The following is a 25804-nucleotide window of genomic DNA, read 5'->3' as shown; positions in this document are numbered from 1 at the left end:
TATATTATATGGTTTTATTCTAACACTTTTGTTATAGCTCTATTGATAATAAAGTTTTGATGAAGTACATGAACCTTGCTAAGATCATTTTAAGCATGGAATGTCTACAATGTAGTCAGCTACAACCATTTACTACTTCTTTGAGTAGAGATAAAATTTTGATTTTACATTGAATTTCCAAAGTACATGGAAAAAACAAAATAGGAAGAGCATTTACATCCATTTTAATTGGTGGCAGGCATAAATTCATAAAAACAAAAGGGGAAGAAAGACCATTTAGCAGAAACCTCAAAAAGTGCAGATACAGATTTGTTGAATGACAATCTTTCACGAGATTCTCCAGCAGGCTTGGTCTTTCTTTTAGACTTAGGGTCATTAAACACTGTCACACAGAACTTCTCAAGATAAGTGAAGATGAAAGTATACTGCAGAAACAAACTGGTGCTTCCATACATTTCAATCCATTGGTGAAGGAGATCTCCTCAGATAATTTACCTTTGTACTGCTTTGCTTCGAGGTAGTCGGTCTCCACCTGTTACAGATTTGTTTGAGTTATTACCATAAATCTTTACATGGTGACCTATGCCACAAATTACATAATATATTAACTTTCGTGCACAAAAATAAAACTGGGAAACAATAGTTAAATGTAAAGAACATAGAAAAATCACAATACTATTAAAGGGGAACATCCGATTCTGATATAAATTTGTACTGCAAGAATTTCATGATGGTCAGATGTGAAACTTCATATTTAAAAAAGAAAAAGTACATCAAACTGAATAATGCTAGTAGTATATAAAGCCAAATCACACAAGATCATTTCAAGATCAATGTAATAAATGCTTATTATTTAGCAGAAAAAAAAATCAGGAACAATGTACAAAATAATAGTGCAAGAACAGCTGCAATCTATTTGTTCTCATCAGTTTTGAGATTTTGGTTAAAAACTTTACAGCTGGCGAGAGATGCTGCTGAAAAACTCAGATTCCACTCAGTGGGCTGATTAAGGCACATCTTTATGGACTTCAAATGTTCATTTTCTGTGTTCATGTCTATTGAATTCTGCGGCTCCGAGACTTTCACTTGTAGCGTGCTGTGAGAAAAGAAGTGGGGGTAGGAGAGGGAAAAAAAATGAGAAAAAGTTTAGTACACTTTTCTCTTTCCCTGTAAACAAGCTGAGAAGAGGTAAGATGAGGTGGTGGCAGATCTTGTATTCTGTTGGGGGTTTTTGTTACTGTTTTACTGCACTATGTTCCAGAAACACTGAGGTTAGAACCTGACTGTGCTGTGCTGTGCTGTGTTGTAGATTGAGCTTGTTTGTGTGGGATGGCTGAGGCTCTGTCCATTGGCAGTGCCTGTCCCAGGTCAGTCTCCTGCTTGTGCTGTTCCTTTGCAGGAGTGCAATAACAGCTCACCTTGCTTAAATCATCTCCAGCTGACTACTGCAAAGGCACAGGGCTTGTTTTTATTGCTGACAATATTAACTTAGTACAGCCATGAAAGGACTCACATGTAGACAGTATTTTGTTTTAAACCTAGGAAAAAAAGTAAAACAAGAAGGGAAAGAAACCTAGTCCTTTGTGGGGATCACTAAGCAGACTAGGACAGATGTGTGGATTGAATCATCAAATGGTTTGGACTGGAAGAGACCTTTAAAGGTCTCTTTTAACATCTTTTGAAGGTGTTGGAATCCAACACCCCTGAAATGAGCAAGGGCATCTTCAACTAGATCAGGTTGCTCAGAGCCCTGTCCAGCCTGATCCTGAATGTTTCCAGGGCTGGGACATCTACCACCTCTTTGGACAACCTGTTTCAGTGTTCCACCATCCTCATAGTAGAAAAATGTCTTCCTTAATATATGAAGCACTCAGAAGTGCTTTAAGATATAAAACACAGTCAGACGATAATTTCAATACTCATTTCAAACCTCTTTATCCATTTTACTACCACCTGCTGTGATTTGTTCCCCTGTGTGATACATTGTTTCTCACCGTGCTTTTCAAAGTTTCTGAGAACTTCAGGAATGATACAAAGTTGAAAATATTTCTGAGACGCTAAAAATAATGTCTTACCTGTTGTAATTAAGGGTAGGAGGTAATCACTATGCTAAAAACAATCTGAACACAGTTTCTTATCAAAGGGGTATTTAGGCAGCAAAAATGGCTTTTAACTGCTGCATTTCAGAAAACAGGTTCATCACAGAACTCCGGTGCCCCTTCTGAAGGATTGAATGTGCTGTGGTGTAGTTAGTGCTCACAGGACTGCACAGAGTAGCTGAGGACAGTCAGTCAGTGTAGGACTATAACCTAAAACGTTGGCTTCTGTCACTCAAGTACCAATGACTGACTTTGATTAAACCATTTCCAGTGTCACAGCACAAGGGATAGACAGCGTAGATGACAGCTAAAATGACAGTTCACTGTTGTTTTTCAGATATCAGAAACACAGTTTTAATTCTTTTATATTTTAATATAAGCTCCCCCAAAGCCTGTGTGCCTTTCTGATATGGCAGCAAAACAGACATTTCTCATTTGTTAACTAGTTCCCAACCCTCCATAACTGGTGCACTGCTCCCATGCCCTTCATTTCCTTGTCATTATTCAGCCTCTATCTTTTTTCTTGTTTTGCCTTGTGCCCTTTTCCTCTGGGTTGCTCTGATCTTTTCCTCCCTGCAGGAAATAGAGTGCAAGTATAGGTGATGGACAAGACTTAAGTCAGCAAGGATACTTTGTTGAATTTAAAGCCTCTTCAGACTTGGATCTTTGCCCTCAGAAACTCAAAGGCTTTTTTATGACCATGGGATTAAGTGCATATGTGAGATGGTGTTAAGGCTGACTTCTGCAGTTACAGCTTTCCTCACCCCTACTGACTTTGTGCTTTTCAGGCATGGCCAGGTAGCAAAACATAACTCCTAACAACTAATCAACAGCTCAATTAAGGATAGGGCAGGAATGTTTTAGTTTGGTTTTTTTTTTTTTAAGGGGTGGTTTTGGTTTGTTTTTTTTTTGTTTGTTTGTTTTTGGGGGTTTTTTTTGGGTTTTTTTGTTTGTTTTTGGTGGTGGTTCCTATCTGAAAGCAACATAAATGCCTTGGGAACCAAGAAATTGCAAACTAGGAAGTAGAATACACCTGCAAAGTGCTTTAAAGAAACAGCATTTCTACTGTCTTTAAAGCAGTAGACAGATAAACCCTGTTTAATGCTGGGCAAGTGCCAGACAGAAAAAGCCAAAGGTTTGGGCTCCTCATATGACCTGGCATGTTACTTCTGTGTATCAACTAGGAATTGTACCAAACTCATAAGGGCCATTTTCCAAACTACACTGCTAGTGGTAACAGTGTATCCTAGGATTTGGTGCAATTGTGACCATTGTTCTCCCCTTTGCTTGGACTACCAATGAAAATGGTAAGTGCTATAATAGTACCAAAGAGCACTTTCCAAGGACTTAGTTCTGTCATGGACTGTCCTACTCTCCATCTTTTAGGTTTGTACAGGTCTCTGTACAAGGTACAACAGGCTGGACTGAATTTGCAAAACTAGAACTGAAGCATGTGCTGATTGTCATGTGGTGATTTATTTACCTCTCAGAGAAGAACTCTAGGAGACTCAGCACTTTGATTTTTAAATGAATGCATAAAAACAGGAATAGAAAAATATTATTTTTTCTCCCCAGTTCCTCAGTATGGGTAACATCAGCAAAAAAAGCTTTAGTATTTTTGAAAATTTTACCTCGATAAAAATAAAGTGGAAAATAATATAGTTAAAGATCTGCAATAACCAAGACGAACCTAGTCTTGCATCTTGCTTTTCATTCCTTTACCTGTAGTGATTTATTTTCTAGCTGTTGAAGTAACAAGGTAAAAAATGGTGTATTTAAATATTTTTAAATCCAAGAATGTAATGAAAGGGATATAATTAAACGGAAGCAGTGGAATTTCTCCTGTCAACTCCATCAATAGATTCTACTCTAAATTTCAGTCTACTCTGCTTGCACAAGGTCCACAGTGCATCAAGCATTCCTAGCAAAAGATGTTACACACAGCAACCTCCTGTCAGGAAAAACTGCAGGTTACAGCTTGATGCTCCCAGAAGCCATGAAGCCTATTTCAGTAGAGCTTGGAATTAGGCTGGAGCATCCCTACTTTGCATTCCCCTGGAGCTCTCCACTACCAACACTCACACCAGTGAGAAGATAGAGTTCCCTTTAATTTCCTACACAACAGCCATATACTGATTTTACATAATGGTCTCTATAATGGTTAGAATTTAAAATTCTGAAGCCATGTGTTTACCATTCCAACAATTATAATCTGTTTTGTTTTTATTCACTTGGGACTCACTCAGTTAATCAGCTTCCGTGCATGTGATTTGTGGAAGTCAGCTACAGCTGCTTCTGTGACATGGAACATAAACTCCAGCCATGGCATATCCAATAGCTCTGTTTTCACTAGGGAATTTGAAGGCAGGACAGCAGTGCTAAAATCCCAATGAAAAAGATGAAAACCATCTTCATTTTTTTAATAATTCTTTGTATGACAAACCAGTGAGATTACTTGAAAATTCAGATTTTTTTCTTCATCTTTAATTACACTACTCTCTCCTAGCCCTTTTCTCTAAATACTCTTGAAGTGCTGGTAACATATTTACTGCTTAATTTAAAAGATTTTATATTTCACTGTGTACAATAACTGATCCATATAATTGTCTCTTCTTAGAAAGTAAAGAGAAAAAAAAGGGATATGGAAATGTGACTGTGCTTTTGGATCTGAAACAAGAGCAATCTGAAGAAATGCCCCAGGGAGCCAAGTTCAGCAGCCCTTCAGCAGGTGCTCTGCCATGGCTCTGTGCAAGGCTCTGTTCAGCCTCAGAGTTCTGACTGCCCCAGAGCCATGTGAAGCACAGAGGGGTGGCAGGAGTGGCACTGAGGATGTGGGCACACCACGCTGTGCATGGTGACAGAACACACTGCTGGGTCAGCGCAAGCTGGAAATGCCCTCACTGGCTCTGGGATTTCTTTGGAAGCTGCTGCATGCCAAACCAATGGGTCTGGAACACTGTCAGTGAGGACTCCAGGATGCTTTTGTGTGTTGCATCTCCCAGTGCCTATATCAACATCACTGAATCACCTCTGAATTCACTATCTCTCAACAACTCTGGAGAAAGGATGAATTGCCTGTGTTATCCTAACAATCACCCCTGTGTATTCTAACAGATCTTAGCAGCCAGATCAGAGTAACATCAATGGACTCTCAGGTCCTCTCGTCTCCCTGGCTAAGCAGAGAACTCTGGGTGTAGTAGTTTTCAGGCTTGCTGGGGCCCAAAAGGATCATCTCTCCCCACAAAAATTTCCTCCTATCATTAAATAAAAAGAATAGAATGGTTTTAATTCAGCCTTCTACTCAAGCAAGCAATGAGTGGCTTCCCCATGCTCCTAAGTGCTAAAGAAAACCCTGTTCTTTTCCACAGTTCTTGTTAAAACTGCCTGAATACAACTATTTTTTGGGGCAAATTTCACATTTCTTTCTTCAGTTTTACCCAAATCATCATTATACTAATAGAAATACTGATTTTTAATAGCAGGACTGGAGAGCAACACCAAAAAAACTGAGGCTGCCAAGCACAAAAGGAAATTGTATTCTTTGAACTGCTTATTTTCTGTGCAGTTTGGAACCACATTCTTCTGGAAAAACAGGAAATTTGGCACCTGTTGTTGTATGAAAATGGTAAAGTCAAAAAAAATCTGGCTAGCTCAAGTCCATATATTTGCTTAGTAAATCTATCACAACATGTTGAAAAAGAGTAGGAAAAAGACAAAGTAGGAATGAGTAAAAATGTCTCTTATCTGTCAGGTCAGTCCTCAGCATTTCCCATCAGAGATTGCCATCAACACCGTCTGTTTGTAAAAGCTATGAAAGTGTCACTGTAGGGTTATGTTTCTCTGAGCCTTTTGCAACACTTAGAGATAAAAACATCTCCTTCCCCACTATTTGAATGCAAGGTCAAACTGGTTCCTACCCTCCTGTCTGACAGAAACTCTGCAAACTTCACTTGTTAAACACCACCAGCAGTGATGTACAAATTGGTAGCTTGGAAAGTGTAAGAGCACCCGTGACACAGCATTGATTCGAGGCTTCGACAGAAAGGTTTTAAAAAACACTGAGCTGAAACAGTAACACTTCAGCAGAATAAAAAAAAATGTTCTCTGCAAAAACTCTACTCAAACATTTTCCCAAAAAAGGAACTAGTGGAATACACTAGGTTAAAATCTACAATGACGACAGTAGCCTCAATATGATTTCCAACAGAGACTGATTTGATAATGTAATATATATTGGAAAGACAGTAAACCAGGCACGCACAGCCTGACTGATTACCTCCAAAATTTAAAACTCATTTTTTCCACAATGCCAAAACCTAGCAACAAAGAAATCTAGAAAGAAAATTTTTAATGTGTCATTTCCATCTGCCAAATGGATTCTCATTGTAATATGAAATAACATATTTCAGCTGAGTGGATGGAATCCCATTTGGGAATCTGAAAGAGAGAAACAAATGCCCTGGAAATCAATCAAAGCAATCTGGGGAGACACACAATATGCAGGGAGTCTTAAAAGTTAGACATAAGAGCTGGGTTTAACACAGCTGGAGTACTAAGACATATAAAACAGTACAGAATAGCAAGACAGGAGGTGAACTGAATGGAGACAAAAAGACAGGGTGAAAAGTCAGAACCAGCCATAATCCCAGACTGAAATTATGGTGGAAAGTTTATTTTGCTATTCAGACCAACTCAGAATTGTTTTCTTGGTTTGAGGAAAAAAAAACCCAATGGATAGAAAGGAAATATGAATGAAATACATACAAAATATATGAGAAAGAGAGCTAGAAGAGGTAACTAGGAATTTGTGAGCACTTGTGGCCTGACAGTGAAAGAGCATTACTTACTGGTAGCTATTTTCTGAATGTATATATTGAAATACCCACACACTGTTCAAGCTTGAAGTTTAACTTGCACAGAGATAAAATTATACGGCAGTACTAACCACTAGTACTTCATCTTCAAAGACCACAGCACAAGAGTAACACCAAACAGCAAATGGTTACATTTTCAGGTAAACATTTGCCAACAATTTCAGAGCCCAGTTAGAAAAATAAAACTTGACTTTCTCCCCAAAACCAGTCAGCCTTGGAAAATTACAATAGATCATAGGCAACATAAAAAGTTTAAATTGTACTTTCATTGCAGAAATCGGGAACTAAAACTAAAAAAAAAAGAAAAAAAAAAAAAAAAAAGCTTGCTTCCCCCCTTTTAAGTTACAATTATTTAAAGAAGCCTGACTGAGCAAGTTATGTAGAACCATATTCTTTTTGACAAGTCACCATGTTTTGTGGTATTACAGACTATTTTGCAGCCCACAGAAAGCACAGGGCTCTTCAAGAACAAAGAAGTAGAATATTAATGTAAGCTGTCACTGAAATGGGCATAAAGAAGTCATAAAATTTTAGGGCATAATTTCCTAGTGATGACAATATATAACCTGTTAAAGAAAAAAAAAATCCTATGATCTCAAATTGTTCATAGCATACTGTCTTAAAAGATCGTGGAAACAAAAGGTAGCTAAGACTCTAACAGTTGAAAGGAAACATCTTTAATTTGATGATGAACATAATGAATTCTTAGCTTCTAGGCACCACCACGAAACAAGCCTTCCTCTGATTATCAGTGCCCTGAAAGACAACTAATTTCTACTTATCACTAGAAGTTAGCAGCATACAAATAAATTTTTTAGAAAACCAAACCCTATACACCTGTTGTGCAGATAAGCACTGTTGTATTTGACTTAGAAACATACTATAACAGCAGTTTTTCATATTTTTTTCTACCTAATCATAATTAAAATAATTAAAAATAGTTTTGAAGCAGGCCCAATAAGGCGAAGGCTGGAGGTTCAGAACTATGTGAGCTGCTGGTCCAGGTTGTTCTGAGGAAGCAGAATGCCTCCATCTCTGTGCTGTGATGAATGCAGCTATGGAAGTCCTGTCATTTGAGCTCAAACCTTTAATTCATAATAGTTTTTTTACATTGTAAATGCAATTATGTTATGGAGAGAGATCATCTCAGAAATATGATGAGACAGTCCCTGGGTGGCTTACAACCCACCAGACTTCTGAATTAAGGAAGGTCAAACAGCCATTTGCAAATAAGTAATTTCCTTTTCTGAGAATTCTACTACTTAAATGTAATTTAAAGCCACCTGTGAGTAGTAAACTGATAAATAGGAAATGTCAGCAACAAATATGATACACAAGAGAATTTCTTCAAACACACATCTCTAGAACTTTAAAATAGTAAGATAGGTAACAACAAACACCACAATTTTAAGAACTGATGCCTTAAGTATAGCTCTTAAATATTTACTTGCATTGTAAATAAATTTCTTAAATTTTAAAAATAAATTGTTGTTACTGAGTGTTTTGAAAATTATGCTAAGTGCTCTAATAAAAACACTGAAACCTAACTTTAAGTACTTCTTTTTCCCCTAAAATTTACCCTGCATTCAAAATTAAAGGCTTTACACATAGGTAAGAGAGCACAATCCAAGGGAGAATAAGAATTTTTTTTTTTTTAATATTGGAAGTCATTCTTACAGCTTATAACAAGAATTTTTCAGCTAGGCTTTCCTTTCATGTACAGGGAAATAATCCACTGTTTGGACCAAGATTTCAATAGTTTGAAATAAGACAGTTTTGAGGCCAGGCTGGTGGCAGTAAAATACCAAGTATAATCTCTAAGTATTTGTGAAATCCACACCTTAGGTAACAGGAACCTGTGACAAGATCCATCTGAAAAGACTGACTTCCCTAAACATCTTAATTTTTATGCATGCATCTATTTTAATATGAAATGTGAAAGCCTTATTATTATAATTCCTAGCAGAATCACAACTTAAAAATATTCTACCCTGAGCTACAAAATGAAAACAAAGAATAAGAATACCTATGTAAGACCTGCTTGGAAACACCTGACTGTAGTCCCATTACTCCCTGACAGCTTGACAACTGATACAAAACATTCCAAACCAAGGAGAAATTGAGACTTATGCTTTTGAAAGGATTTTAAGTACTAAGTTAATTTTAAGGCCATTTCTACTGGTATGCACAAAGTAAGAAAAGTAGGTCTAAAGTTGATCTTAACTGAAGAAAGAGCTGCAGACAAGTTAAGATACCTGCCCCACTTACAGATAAACCATGATAAAAGACAGCAGCACAGATTCCTCCTATGGATGCCCAGAAGTGGATACAGAAAGGAGCACATGGCAGTAAGTGGAGGATGGAGAGTAGGTGAGCTGGCACAGCCACCGAAAGAAAAGTCTGTGAAACTCCTGCCTAAATCTAATTTGTGGTAAGGAACCACTAAAGCTGAAAGGAGACGTAAGTTATGTGAGTTTCTGCTGTTGAAAGGACTAATCAAATAGTAAAATCTGTCAGACTGACAAAACCTGTGACCAGCACAGGTCTTTCTCGTGAGAACATTTTGCTGTGCTTTGTAAACAAAGATAAAGTTTGGATGTTTTTGCAAACAGGGTCTCAAGACTTGGGCAGTTCAGGCCTGGCCAGTTAGGCCTAGGGGGAGGTTTTTGACTGACCAATCTGGGTGACCTGTGAGAAGTCTATATATATGGAAATCAAAATAATAAACTCGCTTATTTTCTTGCCTGAGAACCTGGGTTTCTATCTCTCTGCTAGCAGCTCAACAGCGACAAAAACCAAAGAAAAGAATACAGAAAAGAGAACCTTGCCTCCATAAATCATTGAGTTTCTCACTAAAGGTTTACATCCTCTTGACACAGCAAGAGATACCATTACTTGTACTCAAAAGAAATTGAAGAATAATCTAAGTAGCCTTTACTGATGTCCAGAACATGAGAGAAATCAGCATCAGAAAATGGTCTCCTTACAGTTGTAAGAAAATGCAAAGAAACAAAAATTGCTTGACCTGTCCCACAAGAACAGAATGTGCAATTTGCCATGAATATGGCAGCAGAAACTGTAACTTGTCTAAAGTTATAAAGCATCCAGAGCTGTTGGCCCAAAAGCACAGAGATAGGGAGACAAAATCCGTTTAAACTTCTTGACCTTGGAAAAGACGTACGTTTACACTGTACAAAAAAATTAAATTACCTGATCTTCAATATGAAAACAATGGATCAAAAAGTTGGTATGGCATTTTACAAAAGATTTTCCATACCTGGGTTTGAAGAAATCTGTGACAAAAGCTGACTGACATCTTGTTCACGGTATTACGAATCTCTTAGCAGGTGTGTGGACCAGACAGAATGGACCAGCAAAGTACACAATGAGAAACATGCAGTAAAAATCAAATCAGGAATAAAACTGCACTCATCCTCTGCAGGGTATCTGTTGGCACTCACAAACAGAGCTTGGGATAACAGGAAAGCTGCTGCATGATCTCAGAATCAATTAAAGCTTGGTACTAAAGGAGAGCAAAGTATGAAGACAGGATGCAGGCAAATGTGGAACAACCAGTGTAAAGGCCTGAATGGTCTGAACTGTGGTTCAGAGGTGGAGCTGAATAAACTGAGTGAGGAACAGGAATGCTGTGGAATTAACAGCTCAGCAGGATCACACTGGTACACACTGCTGAACCAGTGCAGGACAGGCAGTTCTGTGACAAAGGCATAGGCAGCTCTTGTGGAGCACAGATGAAGCACAACCCAATCCTGTACTGCTGTAAAAACACAAATAAGTATCACGATATACAAAAAACAGTGGACAGCCAACACAGCAAGAGACAGCCAACGGCAAAGGTGTAATTTTCACTACAGGAGCTATGCTGATATGCAATGGCTTAACATCCTGATTGAGCTCATCTGCCTCCTTGAAAAAGTGTGCAGACTTTTCTACAAAAAGGTAGAAAACTGCAGGGGAAACACAGATAATCTGACTTACTAATGTGAGTAATTAATAAAAGTTAATGAAAAATCACACATTGAGAATGAAATATAAAGTGAGCATTTAGATGAGAAAACAAGTCAGTCAGCTGAAAGGTGGCAATCCAACAAAGGGAAAGAAGAAACAATGGAGGAGAATGAAAACTGTAGCAATTCAAGATGACACCTTGTGCATTGCAAGGAGAAGATGGAGAGAGATGTGTCTCAAGAACAGCATTATTTTATGAAGGTACACTGCAATCAATCAAAATATCAAGTCATAACCTGGTTAGGAGTGTGGAGTACATTTTAATTATTGCTCAGTTACAATAATTTCCATCTTTTATTTGACTATCAGTGAAATAAGAGCTACTTTTCTAGCTTTTTACAAAGCACTATTAGGAAAACCCCTGTGAGCAATAAACTAAAAACTTCCAAATAACTTCCCAATTGGCATCTCAATAGAGGTTCTATTTTCAGTTTTTCAAAGAAGTGATTTTCTCTTTAAATCACACCTTAAAAAGGTTCACAGTTCATACGTAGCACATATCCCTATACAAATATATTCAGGTACAAATCTATAAATCACACATTTCTATATAATTTTATTTAGTAAATCTGGTAAAACCTGTAGTTTTGGTTTCCAAACATTTTCCTCTGATTTCTTTCAAAATACCTAATAAAATCTTTAAATAACTATGAGGTAAACATTGCTAATGAGGACTCCATAAACTAAGGACAGTACACAGGCCTCTACAAATTAAAGCTCTTTCTTGAACAGGACTATTTTCAACACCCAAATGTGGAATTGCCTCAGCAAAATGAATCTGCTCTGTCATGGTCAGACTACATAAATACTTAATTTACAAGTTACATCTTCACAGGCTGTGTTGATTGACCTCCCTCCTTTTCTATCTAACAGCAACAGAAGCTCTGCCTTGAAGCCTTCTGTAAAATCTTAACAGAAGAGAGGATTTAAAAAAGGGTATGTACTTGTCAGATTTTCAAAAGCACTGTGCAGGCCTCGGAAAACTACTATTTTCTCTTCTAGGGAAAGGTTTACAAAGAAAGACAGAAGATTGCCTATATTTATTTAGTATTACCAGTTCCCTAAAGAGCTGAAAAATGTTGCTATTTCCTCAGGACCGAGGGCAAACAGGAGAACGCAAGTATGAGTTTGTCAGCTTTTGAAGAGGTAAAATTAAAAACAGATAGCAAAACAATACTGAATAAAATGAGGAAAAAAGCATCCCAACTTAGGTATAAAACTGAGTATATTAATCCTTCACAAAGGTTTAACAATTATGGCACTAAACTACAGATATTTCCTAGCAGGTAAAGGAAATTGAAGAATTCAGAGCCGAGTTCTTTGAGAAAAGTCCATTATTCAAAGAAGCAAACGTAGAAAATCCTTAGCCCAGAGCCCACGAAAGAACATGAGGAACAGCACACCATAAGGCAATATGTAAATAACCACAGTTTAAAACTAAACAGCACCCAAAACCTACACATCCCACACTAGATCATGTGATGTGAGAAAAAGGGAAGAAGAGTATCTAGTTTGGCAAGTAAAATTCCAGAGTGTAAACCAAAAAGGAGCATTAGACTGTGGTATTGGAGCTGCTGTTGTTGCATTACAGGGAATGAGGCAGAGAGCATTAAGTTCATTAAATGAGTAAGGATTTATTACACATGTATAGTCAACAATATATTGAGTGTACCTTTCTGCTTTTATCCTTCTGCATTAAAAATGGCCCACTTACTGAGAACAGTCACTTATTTCATATTCTTCCTACATTTCTACTATTACTCTTACTTTGGTTTATGTCTGCTTGTGAAAAACTAACTTCTTGTCTGGCAACTACAGGTATGAAAATTTTTATGTGCTTACTCTGCATCACAGGTGAAACTTATTTTAGAGCCAAGTAACCCTCTGATGAAAAGCCTTTGTGAAAAGAACCTTCTTAAAATCAACAGATTTAATGACTGTTACACTATGTCTCCTCTGCACTTTACCTAACCTAGTATTTTAAATTTGTTGCTCATTAGGGGTGTAGAATGTGGTCCTTCATGAGACAGCTCCACAACCCTGCTAAAAACAATGTTGTTTGTTACTAGATCATTGGTGTGAGACTTTCACAGTAGTAGGGAAGTGATTCTCATCTGTATCCCTATCATTACTGGATTGCACTACCATGAGACAAATAAGCAACAATACAGGAATATTAAAGGCATGCTAATACAGATGTGTAAAAAAAGCCCACAAAATTTTTCCTTCCTATTTTTAGAAAATTTATGGTAATGTAAATTAAGTCTAACAAAAGTTTTGTCTGTGACATTATTACAGCTGTTATTTATGTGCATAATGAAGAGACCAATTAGACTCGCAACACCAAAGTTTTCATAGTTAAGATTCTTAACTCTTCCAGCCAGCTTTGAAATGACCACAAAAACGAGCAAATTCTCATTTCAAGTACTGCACTAACTTAATTTCATTAAGGTAGAATTTAAAAACCACATTCAAACATAATAAAAAATTAAAATTGAAAAGTCGTATTCTCTGCTGACAAATCCAATATATTTGTCCTAAAACTCCAGTCTACTTGAAGAAAAGCCAAAATGTAAGGGAGAAAATAAAAAAGTTTATTTTAGATGAAAATATCCTAACTTTAAGTGATAGGAATTGATCTTCAAAAGCTTTTGTATGCAAACTCCCACCCTGAGATGAAGGGTAAGTGCACAGGTCTGTGATGTCAGCACTGCCTGCGACTGTAGAAGGTTCACAGTCTCTTTTCCATCTGTATTAAGTCAACACCCTCTGCAGCAGATTTTTAACTATTCAGTATATTGTAACATCCTAAAATGGAGTATTATACATGTCCCAGTTTTATTGTTGGATGAACAGTTTCTTGTATTTTAGTTTGGCTTTCTTGAAACCTTTTGCCCAAGTTCAAAGCACATGAATGTGACCTTCAGTGTTACAAGTGAATGACTCTTGTGAAAAGAAAACAAATGCTTTCCTGTAAACATGTTTATGTAATTTTCTTTGCACAACAGAGAATAATAGTGTTCCAGTGTTGTTAAAGAAATTAAAATTGCCAGAACATAGTTTTACAGTAAAAGGGAACTGCCCCTCAACACATCAAATGCATTGTTGAAGCAATGGTTCAGAAGTCAAGTAGCAAGAAGCATCAAATGGAGCCATGAGTCTACCAGCCACCTTATCTTGAATACAACAGGCCACGTGAAAAAGCAATTAACTCTCTTCTGTTGCTGCAATGAGTGCATGGCTAGTTCTGGTTACCTTGAGCTGTAAGAAATCAATTGTTTATTCCTGCTTGCACATGCTAATCAAAAGCAAGTATACATAAAAATTTGGTAACAACACTCTGCCCACCTGCCACAATGCTTCACAATAAAACCATCAAACATCTCTTTTTCAAGAACATTTGGTAAGACCCGAGATCCGCAAAAATTGAAGGAAAACTTCAAATATTGACCATAAATGTGTCTATAGCAACATTTCAAGCACGACAACAGAACAATGATATAGTTTATGGTTCCACATAAACAAAAATACAATCCAAAGAACATATGAACGAAACATGATGTTTTCATGTGCATTTGAACTTCCAGATGCAGGAATTATGTTTGAAGCCACATGCATGCACAATCAGAAATCATGTTGCTTCATTTCAGGGAGTAGTTATATAGACTAAAAATTTTGGTATGATTTCCTTGGCTGGTGCAGAGAGTATACAATGTTGAATCAACACAGCAAAACAGGACATCCTTCTAATATCAGACAATCCCCGATATTGCAACAGTACCCCTATGAAAGATCTGGGGTTACAAGTGCAGAGAAAATTCCAGAATCATAGTTTTTTGTCTTTTAACATTTGCTTTACCATTGAACTTCCAACCACACCCTTTCTAAAGACAATGGCTGATATGAGAAACCATGAGTAAAAGGGAAAATAACAAAAACTGTAAATGAAGTAATGTAAAATATCAAAATAGTTATCAGATTTCCTGAAGATCCAAAACTAAAGGAGGAAAGTTATCAGGTAAATAAAATTGAGTCCCAATTAAACTAACATGAGACCGTATCACAGTAATAGGTCTTGTATTGCCACAGAAATAAAACATTTACAGATAAATATAATTGGAATGTAACATTTTCTCAATGAGTTACAAGTATGAGAGAGCTCTTTCTTCATTTGCAATATAGAAATGGATACATGCTATCCTTTCCTTTTCTAGTTCTTTTGTTTTAAACAGCAATTTTGTGTTAAAAGTTTGAACATCTTAAAAACAAGTTATTTATGTTGAGCTTGGCCTCAGATTGATGAATTAAAGTACAGAAGAGTAGTCTATAGATCAAAAAAACCCTGTACTTTGGAAAAAGCAGGGTTACACTGAAGGAGCATAATATGAAGAATTCTATATATCACATGAAGTATACAAGAAATAAAGCATACAAGAGCCATTATATTGTTTATATTAAGACTTAAATTAACCTTTCCATTTATTATCAGAGATCCTTTTCCACAATACAGAATACAAAGGAGGACCTAAGATTTTGTTCTGATATTTTGAATAAGTTTTTTTTATTTGGGCAATATATCAGATTAGCTAATACAATATTGTTTCTACAAAGGCAGTCATTTAAATCACATTGCAAAAGTTGTGTTTTACTTGGTGAGTATTTTACACCTCAGTAATTTTGCTGAAATGAGTTGAGACTTCTGTTTAAGGAGATCTCTTCATCCAAAAGAAGAAATAATTTCACAAGCGTATCCGCTTTCTAAGTAATATAATGGCCTTTCTGAGATCACAGTTGTATTACAATGTATTTATAAATACCTATCTTTAAAAAATGATTTAATTTCACACTAGCCTAGAAAGATTCCAAGACAAAGTATTTAGCACAGTAACTGTATATTGTACTTGTCAAAAATAATTTTGCATTTTAAATTGTTCTTTAAGGATTCAATGTGCAAACCCCTCGGAGTCAGCAGATTTCATCTGGCATGGAACAGATACTAAAATGGTCTCTGTCTGAATACTTTTCAAAACTACAAAATACTGTATTTTACTGTAAAATTACAAAACTATTACAGATTTACAACAGAAATCATTCAAAGAGAATTTTTAAAAACAAGCTAAATGTTAATACACTGAATTTATGCTTCATTTTATAATTTACCCCTCCTCACAATATGAGAAACTACACAATGGAATGAAATTCTGTTCATTTTGAAGTCAATAGCCAGTTGTGATAGACTTCAGAATGTCAGAACTTGACTTCTTATCTGTCTGACCTACATTAGTTAGCTTATTGGAGCTGAAAGAATGGTGCAAAACATTATACACATTTCAAAATTGCACTTTCTGAATTATTCTGATGTTATGCAATGTTTAATTTCATGACTTTTCTGAAATTAAAATGAGTTACATGCAATAATAAAAAAAAAGTGCTTAGTTGTTTGACTTCTCCAATTCCTTAGGATTTCAATTTTAAGATGAAGGGGGGAACAGGAACTTACCTACTTGGTACTTTGGGTAATAAGGTGCCATTTGTCCACTACTGCATGATTGTCTCTTATGCCTTTTTCTTAAATTTGTATCAGTGGTCTCCCATTGTGGACTTTTTCTTTTGTTTATTCTGGTAAGACCTTCAGAACTACCAGCAGGATTATCATCCTGGTTTACACCACTACTTAATTGTCTGCTGTGAAATTGGTCATCCAGCCTTTCAGTCACTTTAGAAGAATTAGATCCTTTAGATGTTTCCATTTCACTTTCTTGTTTCATTAATGTATTTTGCTTAGTAGAATGGGACCTTAAAAGAGGATGTCTTTTTTCTTCCATACAAGCCTGAGTGCTTTTACTGTCAACAGCTTCAGGAGAATAAATGACATTATTTAACTTAAATGAATTGTGCTGCTCAATATGGTTGATTTTTCTCAGAAATATCCTACAGTCTTTAAAGGTTTTGGCTTTCCAAGTATTTTGAAACAGTTTATCTTGGCTTTGTTCTTTTCTAACATTTTGCTGGCAACAAATGGTTCCATTCGACTCTGAATGTGACTTAAGTATATTTGCTAAACCAGGATGTGGGTTAAAGTCAGAAGATCCCATCATCTGTTGAACAAATGCATCTCTGGCTTCGTTTTCAGTTGGCAAGAGGCTATTCTGAGACTCTACCAAATTCTCAGTAGGCTGGATTTCTACTGTATTTTTCTCCTGGAGCTTGGGTCCTTGGGAGCTTTCATCATTGGTTTCCCCACTTGTACTTTTAAACAATTGGCTTTGGCAAAATAACTTCATATTTTTCTTTTTTGATTTCCAGCCTCCAGAAGCCTGATTATAGAGCTTTTTTGTTTGTCCCCACCTATCACGCTGCAACTTCTTAAATTCATTTCTTTTTAATCTGGCTAAAGTGAAATTACTTTTCATGCTTAAGACTGGAGACCTCACCATGTTATGTAATATTTGCAATTTCCCTGCTGGTTTTGAAGGGGAGGATAGTGCAAACTTTTTAAAGTGCTTTCTGAAAGGGCAAGTACTAGGATCAGATTGTTTAGTTTCCAACTTTATCTCTTTAGTACTAACTACTTCTAAGGGATTGCGAGCGTTTGCCTTTCTCACGAGAGAGAGAGACTGTGTTTCTGTAGTTTGCATAAACCAGGTGCAGAGTTCATTCATATTACACTTTTTCTGGAAAAGCATTTTTATAGGTGATGTTTCAAGTTCTACAAGGCAGGAGTCTAAAGGGTCTGACATTTCAGTATTACAGTCTTGTTCAATGGGATCCCTTTTTTCATATACACATTTTTCAAACTCACTTCCCCCCACTCGCAACCAAGTATTAGTTATCTGTTCAAATCTATTGTTTAGTTCTTCCAACAAAGTGTCACTTGAAGTGGAAGTAGGCCACCACCTGAGAGAGGGATTTGATGAAAATATGGGATCCGATGATACTTCATTAATGGGCCCGAATTCACCATCCTTAAGATCCTTTTGAGCATTTCCTGAATTTCTCAGTTCTGAGGTATCTTTGGATGTTGTGCTCTGATTTGACTGTGTAAGTTTTTCCTTTCGCTCTTTAGCTTTTTTCAAATGGAGTTTGTAAGATTTGTGTAGTAAGGCACTTCTACAAGTAAATGCACTAGAAGATGCTAATGAATGCAAAAAATGCAGTGAAGGTTTTTTGTCTCTAGCAGAATGTCTTGATGGAATTTCACGTTTTCTTGACACTGTTGTAGTAACATTGTGTGATCCACTCTCCCCAGAATCTTTCTGTATGTTTTTTACTTGACCCATATTATTGCACAGTTGATTTTTTCTTTCCTGTGGTATGTTTTTTTCTAACACATTCTGCTGTTGCAAAGGAGGCAAACCATTGCTGATGCTCACTTTTCTTTCCTGAGGTGAAAATCTATTAAAAGTCACTGATATGCCGGAAATCTTTACTTTTGCTGGCCTGCCAGGTTTTCGAACGGTGGTTAATGGTTTCTTAATCTGACGTATAACATTGCTGCAAGGATGTGGTGATGCCAGGTTACTCTTGATAGGCCTGACATAGTCATAACCAGAGACCTCCTTTTCTGCAGGGTTCTGGAAGCCTTTTATCATTTCAGGCAAAGCATTTCCAGTTTCTGCATTGTGCCTTGCTTTGCTGGGATCATTGGCAAAATGAGAATCCATGTGTTGTCTGGGCAGAATGCTGATTAGATTTACATTACCTTCAGAAACATGTCTCTTAGTTCTTCTTGACCTTCCAAAAACAACTGTCACAGTAATATTTTTGTTGCTGTTAACTTCCTCCATTACTGCTGCATCAGACTTGACACTTTTACCACCATAGCCAAGTTCAGGTTTAGGTTTTGTGCTTTCACTGTTTACTTTTGGTTTTGGAGGCCGTCCAATAGGTCTCTTAACCTGCTTAACTACTTGAGGACCTATTTTCTTTGGTCTACCAGGTTTTCTTTTCAAAACTGATTCACTACTACTGCTTGATTTCTCCACAACTTCATCATTCTTTTTCGAGTCATTTAAGTTAGTCTGACCAACTGGACAAGAGCTTGTAATTGCTTCTGCATAAACACAGCTTGACCCCTCCTTAGTATCATTTTCGCTGCAATCACAACCCTTGACACAGACTGCATGAGAAAGATCTCCTGTGGCCTGTTTGTCTAACAGAGTGTTTGTGTGCCCCTGAAACAAAGAAAGATCCGTGCTTCCCTTAGAAGATGCAGCTGCAGATGTCAAAGTGTATTTGACTCCTTCACGACTATTAACTTCTGAGACAAACATAAGCTTAATAGGACTAGAGTAGTTTAAGGGAGATGAGATCTCCCCAGCTTCAGATGTTACATGCAAGTCCCCGTTAGTGGAAGTTGAACCAGTTGAATTAAAGGTCAGAGATTTCAAAAGGCTCTCATTAATTTCTTGATCCATAACCGTTTCTTGTGTGTTTGTTGTGACACAAATTGCTTTGATTTTACTGCTGCTTGGTACATGTGAATGTGGAAGGAAGCTTTGTCCTGTGCATCCCATTTCACTCAGAGTGAAAGGTAAGCCCCTTCTGGTAGCTGGGTTTATAACCTGTTCATAAGCATTATCTTTTAATTTTTGGCTTATTTTGTAACTATCCAAGGAGTTGTTAGTCTTTCTCGCTAAGTTTATTGTATCTTCTAAACGCTCAACAACAACTTGCAGATTAGTGTCTCTCACAATTTTGCTTATATTTATGTCACTGCATCTTTCAGCATGAACATTTTTATTTATTTTCATTTTTTCCAAACTTTTCAAAGACTTTTTTGCACTGGATGACTTTCTGAACATGATATTGTTTGTTACATACACAGAGTACCACCCAGGAGGCACAATGTTACGTTTAGTTCTGCCCAAGATTTCATTACTCTCATCCTTCAGAGGAATCTGACCAGTCTCTTTTAAGGTTGCACAATCTCCTTGTGTATTTGGGAGTTTTGCCTGACTGGCTGCAATAGCACTGTTTTCTGAAAGAACTAGAAAGCTGGAGCTGGTTTGAAAATTAGCAAGAGGTAGTTTGAAAGACTCTGCTTGGTGTACTGGAAAGCACATTGGTTTGGTTTGGCAATTCACACATGGATTCCTTTCAAGATGTTGCAAAGTCTCATCTTCTATCACAGAAAAACTATGCCTTTTATTTGGATGCATTTTATCAATTTTTTTTGTAGATTTCTTTGCATTTCTCTCAGAAATTGACTTTTTTCTTACAAGAGTTTCATCAAGGCTTGCAAGCTCCCTCTTGATTTGCAAAGACTGTCGTCGAATGACTGGTGAATCAGGAGAATTGTACGTTGCAAATAAAGTTTCCTGACGCTTGCGAAATCTTGTCTGGATAATTTTATTTTCCACTTGTTTATCATGTTGGCGAAGCAATTCCATAAAGCTGTAATCACTTGCCTTAGCATTATGCAGAAGAGAAGTTATGAAGTCGCCTAATTTGACATCATTGTCTGGTGCCCTGTCACTGCTAGAAAGTTTTACAAGATTTGTTGCTAGATCTGTAGTGTCTATCGATTTCAACTTCTCATTAATGCGGTCCATTAAATCTTGAAAAATGGCAGAATGTTCACCTTTCTCAGAGTTCCTATAATCATCACTGCTTTCTTGCTCTGCTGATACCAGTGCTCCATCGGAACATTCAATCTCTTTTCCTCTGCATATTTTACCTTCATACTCAAATTCTCCTTTGCTTCCTTCAGCTGGCAAGAGGGATGGAGGTTGGTTGATGGATATTTCAAGTTTGTTGTTGTCTAAAGCTGGAAAATCCATAACTGTTCCTTCCAACGACTCAAATTCTTTACTGTGTACAGGTGATAGTGGAGGCGGCGATGGGCTGCGAGATCTGCTTGAGTTTTTAATGCTGCTTAAGAGGTCACAGTCCTTAGCTGAATATGTACATGCTGCTGCTTTCACAGAATGCCTGTTACAATTTTGCAATTTGTCAGGACAGTACTTAGGAGAACTACATGCTTTGTTCACCATTGTCTTAATACATCCAATTGCTACAGCTTGGCATGACAAAGAATGGAAATCTTTAATACAGACAGACAGAGGTGGTAAACAAGTGTTTGGCCTTTGATTTTGTAAACAGCACCTTTTTGTCAGCATGTGTCCATTGCAACTGCAAAATGGAATGTGAACATCCTCTTCAGTAAGGGAACTGGGAGTTTCAGAGTGGACTGAGTATGTTTGCTTGCAACTGCAAACTATAGGAACATTTTCATCTTGCATTAGGAATTTTAACATAGCCAAAGTCTGTTGCCAGTGATATGAACAAAAAGACTCCAAAACTTTGTTTAATGTTGATTTTTCTTTTTCCAAATTAGCTGTTTCCTCTGAATTTGCATCAGCTGTTGAACTTGAACTGAAAATGAAAACAAATCAAAACAAAATATAAATTACAGTAAAACACCATATCTAATGTTTATTATAATGGTTAAACTCAAGCCTAAAAACCTGAAGTTTACAAAACAGTTCTGTTCTATTTGCACTATTCAATCATACTTGCAAGTGTTACTAGCAGTGATGTGCATCTTATCAGTGATAGCACTAACTACCATTAAGAAAAATAATAATGAAGAAATTAGGGGCAAAAAGAATTTGAAATATATCTTCTTGAAGCTGTTATTACAACAGTGTTAATTTCCTGATATTTTTCAAATTATCTTAACCATTAATGAAGAAAACCTCACCAAGAACCTGGTGAGCTTGGTATCACTCCCATTTCACTAACTGAGGCACAGAGAAGGTAAATGACTACGGTTCAAGGTTGTGGCAGAGGAAAGAATAGATCCATCTCTCCTGAATCCCACTCCTAGATATTTAAATACTCAAGTGTATTGAGTGCTCTTCAGGATATACTTAAAGGTATTTCTAAAGGCATTTTTATTTCTATATTTATTTTTAAAGAATACTTAACAGGCTAACAGAAAATAGAAAAAAATAGCCTAGTCCTCTTTGCAGGTAAAATTCTCCCTTTCAGTTTTTAAAAAAATTGCAGTGGTGCATCACAAGCTTTTCATTACAATGTATTAAAAACACACATGTGTGCACACACACGGATTCCTTAATTAAATAGAGAGAGAGATAATCACCACTGGAATAAGTAATTTGTGAGAGAAATATTAACATCCTTTAAACATCAAATATGGGGTAGGCCTATACCTAGATAGACTTCTGAGCAGTTGTTCTCAAAGGTATTAACTAAAAAAAACAGACTCATAAAATACTACTTTAACTATTTAATAAATTTCTTATAAATTATTAAAACTAATGTCACTACTTACCTAATCAATCATTTATACTGAAAAGCTGAAAATTTTCCACGGTAGAAATTAATACAGGTATTTCTTCAATTAAATACAAAATCCTTATGCTGGATAGCAACTATCAACAGATAGTTAACATCTAATTCAAATGTTTTACTGAAACCAATTGCATGAGCAGAAAATGTTAGAAGAATTCTGTTTTAGAAAAGTATGTATTGTTTAAACAGATCACCAAACTCTGAACATGACACTAACTTCTTTTCCCTACTATTATCCCCTGTAATTTTTTTGTATTTAAGCCTACACTTTGAAAAATTTTCATTTTGATTTGTTTTACAACTGCATTGATCAATGGACAAACATATTTAAAACTTAATGTGCTGTAATTAAATGTATAGTTACTTATTCATTAATTAATACCCAAAATTATTAGCATCAATAATAACTTTTAGTTTCAAGTTTCTCACTAAAAGCTATTACATGCAAGTTTCTATTTTTATTGTCCTACACAGATTTTAAAGTTTAGAGCTTAAAACCAGACAACTCTACATAATAATTCTTTGTGGTTTTTTCCTTCTCCTGTAATATTCGGTATAAAATGGTATATATTCAAAATCGGGCACCTAGGTGATACTAACTCATAAAGACGTAAGATAATTGTGACAGTATTAGTTGAAGTTGTAATTATGTTTAATTTGAAATAATTAAGTCTTAAAAAAAACCCCAACAACCTCTTTGCACTTGCAATATAAAGTAAAATCAGCATTATTCAAGGGAATGTCACTGTCAGGATTTGACTGTTTTTGAAATGCCACTACACTGAGAAGAGTCTGACTGTTACTCCAAAGAATTCAGGAGTCACAAGGTGTTGAAATGTATCACTACCCTTGTAAAAACAAAGCTTATTCTAATAATGCAATTAAAGATAAAAGGTAATTGCCCTCCCCACCACCATGATTTTAATTAATGTTTTGAACGGCCAGATTGAAAAAAAAAAATCAACGTATCACTAGCCCTTCATCTTCAGTATTTTGTTTGTAAACCAGAGTAAATTTGTTAAGTACTAATTTGCTATAGTGCAGTCTTTTTTTTAGACTGAATTCCTAAACAGGTACCTTTCTAGACTAGTCTAGACTTGCAAGGTGTGTCTATTACTGTTTCACTGGAAAGTTTTAATTGTAGAGGACCTGTATCCATAACTGCTATTTAAAGTCTGTTTACTAGTGGAGGTTGCTTCTGGAGCCCTACAACCTTCTCTAAGAGAGTGACCAAAACTTCCATAGGCCTCAAAACTGTTTTGAATTTGCTATGTGGAGATCAACTTGTTGTATAAAGCAATATTCTGATTAACATCGACATACTGGACATTCTCCTAAAACAACTGATTTCCTGATTATCCACCCTTGTGTGATGTCTATAATCTGCTTTCCCTTAACGTTAGTTTTTAAAGCTGACAGACAACTTCATCTATTCTACTGCAACAGTCCAAATGATCTTCCAAGTTTCTGAAAACACATCGAGCCTTTACTTAGTCACCATTTGGGAGCAGAGCTTACTACACAAATTCCAGCATTAAAGCAACATATTTTCCTTTAAGTGTCTCTCTGTAGAGATGTCAATATATTTAAACAAACTAATTTTTAGTAGCTTTTCAATACAACTACGGAATTATACTTCAGTTTCCTTTAATTCTTTCCTATATCTCTTTCAATTTGTGTTGTCACACAGTAGTTTGGGCTATCCTCAGGATAAAAGGCTTAAACAATAATTTCATAGAAGGAAGACCTATCATTTTGCCATATTGCACACTTCCTCCAAACCACACACTAAAAGATGGCTGGAGAGAGTGGGCAGGAAACTGAGGGTTTGAGAGGATCAATATGCACTGCTCCCCTGGTACCTTTTGTGCACAGTATTGCTCAAGACAAAGGTTAAGCATGGAATGGTATTATTTCCCTTCTGGGAGATAGAGGTAGTTAATAACATGGAGTGGGGATTGACTGGAGTCCAAAAATGGCACAAAGGCAGCAATGTGATAAGGTTAATTACCAGCCTTTCAGTGTATTAATTTACATATAAAGAAATAAAACTTTGCCTCCTCCACAAAAACTATCAGGGAAGAGCTCTATCACAGGACTCCCAAAAGAGGTCCTTCCCTAGAGTTCTGTCTTCTGTCACCTCAGCCAGAGATAAGATAGATCAATCTAGCCAGATCTTTACAGACTGGGACTGGAACGAAACTGGAACAGAATATACTTTCAATCACTCATATGAACAGCATGGAACTACTAGAGAAATAAAAATCTGTCTTGTAGAAATGTTTGTTTTCTGACTTTATGAAGTACCTCAAAAAAGCTATGTATTATTTATAATTTTTAGCTACAAACTAAAGGGGGTGTTAGAAAATTAATTTTCTGATTTTCTTCTCATTAATGAGTAATTAATCAATTCTGAGAAAATAAACCATCCTTACTTAAAGCTACTATCTCTGATAAAATTCTCATAGCAAATTAGTCATTATGAGCTTAATTTGTACAGTTCTTGATCTTATGCCACTGCTAATCACCTTGTGCCTCAGGAATAAGTCAAATAAGTCAGTGTACAGGTTTTCGTTTCTTTCTTTTTTTTTACTGAATGAGCAAATCAATCACACATCAGTGTTGTAAATTTATGTGCAAAAGCATTGAAGTGCTTTACTACAAATTACAACGTAGAAACACGTTAACTAAACAATTAAATTCATACAATCAGATTTAGGAATATAACAACACAAAGAAGAAACAGAATTACAGTACATTTACAACACAAGACAAATACATGGAATTCATTAGAAAATATTGTAATAAATAATTCATGAATTATAGTGCAATTGATTTATGCATAAATATAACTAATTGCCTAAAAATCAGTTGTTAACAAAAATCTGTCAAAAATCAAGGCAGCCACAGAGTTTTACTAAATTACTGCGACAATGGAAATACTGCAATTAAAAAACAAATACAAGTATTTGTACTGTAAACAACTAAAAAAAATCAGTCTCACTAAAGTTAATATACAATTTAATATAAAATTGTCATTAGCTACCAGAAATGGTTTAAACAGCTTTACTGAGCAGTAGTTCTAAAAACAGAGGCACTGTTTTTTAATATAAAATACTTGAGAAACATTCAAATAAGTAGAAAGCATGTAGGGCTTGCTTTCGCCTTCATTTAAAATTCTGCTGAAACAGGAATTTTCAGAAATCATCAATTACTAAGTAGTGAGTGGTAACTGAATTTATAAAACAGTTCAAAATGTATAATTTAAATGACATTTAATGAAATACACAGGGGTTGGGGAAGGAGAATTTACACATTTCCCTGCCTTTCCTTAGCTGTATAATTAAAGGTTAGCCTAATAATTAGAAACAAATAATTCTGTTCTTTAAACACTTACAGGTTGAGTATCATCTATAAACTATCAAAAAATATTTTAATTACTATTTCTGACCAAAAATAAATACAAATACTAAAATGTTGAAA

At 36.0% G+C, this 25804-nt stretch overlaps 1 protein-coding gene across 5 annotated transcripts in view; it reads right to left on the bottom strand.

Moving 5' to 3' along the window:
- Positions 1–901: 901 nt before the first annotated feature.
- The window catches only part of LCORL (ligand dependent nuclear receptor corepressor like), an 81082-nt gene continuing 56179 nt past the window's right edge, over positions 902–25804 (bottom strand). For 3 of the 5 annotated variants that reach the window (XM_085059258.1, XM_085059260.1, XM_085059261.1), the window contains 2 exons: positions 16507–21379; positions 902–1096 (listed from right to left, as the gene is read on the bottom strand). In XM_085059258.1, coding sequence (XP_084915384.1) covers positions 1037–1096; positions 16507–21379 — 4933 coding nt within the window. In that variant the 3' untranslated portion in view covers positions 902–1036. Of the gene's footprint in view, positions 1097–7634; positions 9502–9769; positions 21380–25804 lie in introns of those variants that run through there. The other 2 variants (XM_085059259.1, XR_014851808.1) reach the window with 2 other exon arrangements.

This window comes from Lichenostomus cassidix, chromosome 4 (genome assembly GCF_008360975.1).
Source record: "Lichenostomus cassidix isolate B80296 chromosome 4, HeHo_3.0, whole genome shotgun sequence".
NCBI lineage: Eukaryota > Metazoa > Chordata > Aves > Passeriformes > Meliphagidae > Lichenostomus > Lichenostomus cassidix.
Note: the sequence above shows the minus strand (reverse complement) of the source record. Positions and strands in the feature narration are given on the sequence as shown.